General features: G+C 35.2%; 1 protein-coding gene across 1 annotated transcript; it reads right to left on the reverse strand.

Annotated features, from left to right (window-relative positions):
- Positions 1–1,794: 1,794 nt before the first annotated feature.
- LOC120769968 lies at positions 1,795–2,882 on the reverse strand. The gene is made up of 3 exons (XM_040097040.1): positions 2,446–2,882; positions 2,224–2,390; positions 1,795–2,150 (listed from the first exon to the last, which is right to left on the reverse strand). Exons 2-3 carry the CDS (start codon positions 2,263–2,265, stop codon positions 1,857–1,859), a joined length of 336 nt encoding a protein of 111 aa, XP_039952974.1. The 5' UTR covers positions 2,266–2,390; positions 2,446–2,882; the 3' UTR covers positions 1,795–1,856.
- Positions 2,883–5,641: the final 2,759 nt, after the last annotated feature.

Consider the following 5,641-nt stretch of genomic DNA (forward strand, 5'->3'; position numbering starts at 1 on the left):
AGTAGAAGTGAGTGAGTCTGTGCGTGGCTGGAGTGTCTGCTTTCTACGGTGTCGTAATGGCCGACTCATTGAATCGTCACGGCGCGTAGTGGCTAGGGAGTGAGACTCGATGGACTGAGACGGTAAATGAGTGTTGTCGGTAAAATCAGCTGTGGACTGGCGTGGCGTAGCCGCCACACATATAACCTTGACACACTTTGATTACTTGACATGTCCTTTAAACAATTGAAATTTACGTGTCCGTACTGATTATGCCACTTATACCATAATCTTTTTCTTCTTTTTGTACACTTCTTTTTGTCGTATGCATACACAAATAGTTCGTTATTGTGGAATGCTTTCAATAGAACACAATTTTTGTTGTTTTAGGTTTCCACGTAGTCACGCTTAAATGTAACTGTATGTCCACACTCGATTGCTTTGCTTACTGACACAAAATTCATTTGCAAATTTGGTACGTACAACACATTCTTTAACATAATTGTTGTCCCGCCGTCGTCGACGTCGCCGCGGCCAACTGCTTCAATACATAGGCCTCCTGACAACCAGGGGTCGAATCGTTATATAAACGTATCCGTTCGTTCGAATCGTCATTCGAACGCAAACTACCAATCGTAGTAGATAAATTTAAGGAAATTTTATGTCTTTTATAATTTTTAGTAATAAAGAACATAAACAAGAAACCAATGAATTTAATATTTCATTAAAAATTACAAAAAAAATGTATTTATATGAACAAAATTGTTGTATTTAGTTGATATTAAAAATAAAATTATTTACAAGATTAAGGACATACACATTTTGGAATTAAATTTATTAAAGAATACCTTATTTGGTCTCTTATCGTTTGTAACGTTAGCAAATCTTCCACTTTTGTAGGGTGATACCTTCCTCTCTTGCCATATCCTAAAATTCTCCATCGTTTTTTTAAGATTCCAATGCTCTGTTCAACGATACATCTACAAAGAAAATTTTGTTAATGAGTATTCATAATTTGATTTTTTTATACCTACGCTATTACTACGATCTCTTAGCTATCTCCGCACTATAATTTTTATCCCCATCACTTTCACTAGAGCTCTAATAAAAAAACAAAGTTGGATCCATTTTGATATTTAATTAGCTTTTGTTAGTTTATTGAAAATTTCGCAACAGTTTTGACAGTTCCACATCTATTGTGACCTAGAAATACGATCCAAAGCAATGTGGAATTTTAAAACTATTGTGAATTAAAAATACTTTACTTTAGCAGCTCTGTAAGGCGACAAACGCATTGGAAATTGCGTTTTGCACATTTATTTTTACCCCTTCGCAATGGAAGAGCTCTGTATTGCGTAAATGAGTGTCATATTTGTGCGCTTAACGAATTTTTGATTCGATATCAAACTGGTAACGGACAAAAAATGTAAGCTAATAAGGCATATTTGTAGTTTTAATTAAAAAAAAAAATATTTAACAGGGAACATTTCTGGGGCATAATGTAGTTCTCTAGCAGCTAAAAGGCATCGGAACCGCGCTTTTAATACTCCAAATACTCGTTCGTTAAGGCATCTGGCTTTTGAAAATTTTATGTTGTAGTAACTTTCAGCAGAGTTTTCAGCAGCATTTCTGTATGGAGCTAAAAGTCGCCTATAAGAAAAAAATTAAGTTAGCAAAATAATTGATGCATATACAGCGCACGCTCGATAATCTGACCTAATTAAAACCAAGGCAGTTCACATTATCGAAAGTGTTCACATTACGGAATGCTCCAAAAGAATAGGATGGTACGTATTTATATATTGGAATTCACATTTTATTCATGTTTTCATTACATATACATTTTTACGTAACACATATTATACAAAATCTAGGTTTTATTTGAAAAAATCAGTCATCCTTTTCTGTATCTTCTGTGTTTCTAAAAGTTGGAGCACAGCTTTCTCTCTTAGACGTCTTAGTACATTTACATCATTTGCATCGACGTCTTCATGACCAGCCCACCTTATCGCCTTGTTGAAAATTTCAACTGCTTCAGTCCGCTTAATTTTCTCCTCTACCTCCGATATGCTGCCTTCATCGGAATCGTCTTCTTCTTCATTCTCGTCATTTGCATTATCATCTTCAATATCTTCGTTCCATTCATGAACGCTTGGTAGCGTTAATTCAGCCTGAAATGGTTAATAAGAAAATCATTTTCAATAACCTGTATATCTTTGTGCGATTCTGCGAAAACGAACAAACCTCAGCATTCAAACTGTTAAGGAGATCGACGGTATTGCTCATCAAGGCGCGAAGTTCAGCTCCCCATTTTTCTTTTAAAACTGCGAGCGGAACACTCTCTTCGGAATCGTCATCACCTGCCGTAGAGCTTTTATTGGCAAACCTTTCTCCTTTAAAAATGACGTTATCTAAAAAACGAATTTAAAAGAAAAAAGTTAAATAAAATACAAAATAAATCCTCACCTGTGGAACGAAGGACTCATGAAACCATTCCTTGAAAACAGCCGACGTCATCCAGGCGGTTTTGAGCTCTTATAGTCTGTGGGGCATTGAAAGTTTTTAAAGCAGCGTGGGTTCTTTGCCTTTCCAATTACCAAAAGTTTCAGTTTATGAGATCCAGTGGCGTTTGAGCAACATAAAAATGTGATTCGCTGCTTTTCCGACTTAACGACTGGGGCTCTCTTTTCAATACTGAACACGCACGTTTTTTCTGGCAGGAGTTTCCAGAATAAGCGTGACTCATCAGCATTATATAACTGGTCGTTACACAGCTCCAGTTCGGCCATTTTAGCTCTAAGTTTTTCCTTAAATGGATCCACGAGCTGAGGCAGCGAAGATAGTTTTTCGCCTGATATTTGCAGCAGTCGAATACCGTAGGTACCTTTTTTTAAATCCTTGAGGCCATCCATCACTAGCGTTGAAGTTAGATTAATTTTCCTTTACTTGTGCGTGCAGTACTTTGGCCTTTTCTTTCAACATTGAGGCACTTACTGGCCAGTTTTTATTCCGCATTTTGATAAACCAACGATAAAGAGCTTTCTCCATTTTGGGCAGCTCTGAAGGACGCAGAGTTCTTCTTTGTCCAGGTCTCGAGTATGTGTTGTTCACGAACTTTAAAATCACTTGTTTTTTTTGCTTTGATTCCACAAATTGTTGATTTAGCAACATTATATTTCTTCGCTAAGAACGTCATAGATGAGCCTCTTTTTAAAGAATCGAGAATATCAGCTTTTTGCTTCAATGTCAAAAACGTGTGTTTTTTAGAATTCACTTTTAACAGAAAATTTAAAACGAAACACTCCACGCGAATACAAAATTGCAACTTAAGTATTCTACGCATTACATGCAATACAAATGAGAGTCTTATTCTACAATTAGGGGATTCCCCAAATTCAGAATTAGCTGAGATCTGTGTAAACTACATTCAAATACTTTAACGTCTTTTGTTCATATTATAGAGCCTTTTGGGTTTGTTCACATTATAGAGTAGTCAACAGTTCACATTATGGGGTGTTCGAACAATAGAGTGTTTACATTAGCGAGCGTGCGCTGTAATAGCTAACGAGTAAAATTAACGAATGTGTATATGCTCACCAAGAATGCGAATTCCTATTTCGCCATTCACATAGTTGGTTTTTAAATATTGGCGCTCGCTTGACAAATTCCACACATGTGAATCTTGACACGCCCCAGCGAACCGATCGTTAACGGCTTTTATCATCATCTTATGATCACATATCTAGGTTTTGGAAACAATATTTATAGAAAAACAAAGATAAATTAAAAAACAATTGTCTTACCACCATAGCGTTTATACAATGCTTTAATTTCCTATTGAAATATAAATGCTCATTAACTGCCGGTCGTATCATTTGGATGTGAGTACGATCCATCGGCCATTGAAACATCATCGAAACATCGATGGATTTTTGAACTTTTTTAACGTATTTTATTAGTGAGGATAAAAAGCTTATTTCAGAACCATAAATAAGTGAATTGATATATATTTTAGCTACCTATTAAAACCTTTTCTCAATAAATAAAAAATGTAAATAGTTTTTGAACAAACAACAAATTATTTATTTAAAACAGAATTCAAAAATAACAATTTGGAAAGTTTTTTCCCTATCAAGCGATTTCTTTGCTGTGTGATCGTTGCTCCAGCTTTAGAAAACAGTCGTTCACTAGGGACTGAAGTGGCCACAATGGATAAATATTTGGAAGCTTGTTTATACAATTCCGGAAATACATTTTTCATATCATCCCACATTTCTGTTGGATTCTGATTGATAGAAGCAACAGCTAATCCAAGATACATTTGCACTTCAACTTCCGTTGTTGTTATAGCAGATAAATTGGAAAACTTACATTTCATATTTTGGTGGGCCAACTGTTTACGATGGCTCCAAATATCAAATATCCGAAGATTCCGACGTACTAACGCCATTATTTGCATCCTTTATGAAATTTGGAAGGGTATTATTTTTTTCGCCAAACAAGCTTCTATTTAATTTCATCATGGTTGAATCATTATCTGTTACACAAGCAGAAACTTTATTTATGCAAACGTTTCACTTGTAGAAAAGTTTAAACATAGTTTCTTTTAAATAAGCTGCTGTATGACTTTCGTGCAGTTCGATTACTCTTAACGTCCCACTCAACAAACGTAAATTGTCCAAAAAATTAATGGTTACCCCAAGGAACGACTGATTTTTCATTGTCTCCGTCCATACGTCATACGTTAGGCAATAACTGTCACACTTACGAATATACTCTTTGAAAATTGAAGACAGCGCTTCATATTTTTCATCCACTCGTAATTTTATTGTTTCTCTACTTGGAACTTTAAAAAGCGGAACCTGTTCTTTCATCATCTGCAGAAAACCTGTTCCTTCTACAGTGGAAAATGGCTTGTTGTCCATTATAATATATTTTACAATTGCTTCAGTAATTTTCCTTGATTTAGGGTCATCTTGGTAAGAAATACTTTTGACCTGCTCAAAAAAGTCTTTCACATTATGTTGGATCAGCGCAGGCAACTAATCCGATTTATTTTGCAGTACTGATGGACTACATGTACTAGGAGACGATTCAATACATGCAGTCTTCTTATTACTATTGTCGGATAACTCACTTGACGCTGTCGTCCCATCGGTTGGTCATATGTTAATTATTTCAGAAATTTTTCGCTGTTTTGGTTCCGAGTCCGGCGTAGTTTTGGAGGAGCATTCTGCATTATCAACTTGATCGAGTAATACCTTTTTATGTACATTCTCAAAATGACAGCGAAGATTCGACGTGTTACCTGATGTTTTTAATTTCTTGTTGCAGAGTTTGCATGTTGCGGATGCATCTGAATTTCTTATAAAGAAGCTCCAGACCTTGCTTTTTAATTTTGAAGGCAGCACTTTGAAAATCTGAAATATTATGTACAATTTAAACGTCTAACGGAATTATTTACATATATTTTATATTCGCTACACCTGTAATAAAGTTGTGATTGACAACAAAGGAATTTGAAACAAAACTTATATTAAACGCTCAAAAACAACTTCTAACACACATAGCACGAAATAGATATGTATGTATTTTCGATTTTTTGTAAAACTTCATAAGCGAATTCTCAGTATTATTCAAGTGCACATTCAACCAACGAATT

The sequence above is a fragment of the Bactrocera tryoni genome, chromosome 3 (assembly GCF_016617805.1).
Source record: "Bactrocera tryoni isolate S06 chromosome 3, CSIRO_BtryS06_freeze2, whole genome shotgun sequence".
Lineage (NCBI taxonomy): Eukaryota > Metazoa > Arthropoda > Insecta > Diptera > Tephritidae > Bactrocera > Bactrocera tryoni.

Coding starts and splice junctions, on each gene's coding strand:
- LOC120769968 (XM_040097040.1), bottom strand. CDS start 2,265: ATGAGCAATACCGTCGATCTCCTTAACAGTTTGAATGCTGAG. Junction 2,151..2,223: donor TTAACAGTTTGAATGCTGAG/GTTTGTTCGTTT, acceptor TAACCATTTCAG/GCTGAATTAACGCTACCAAG.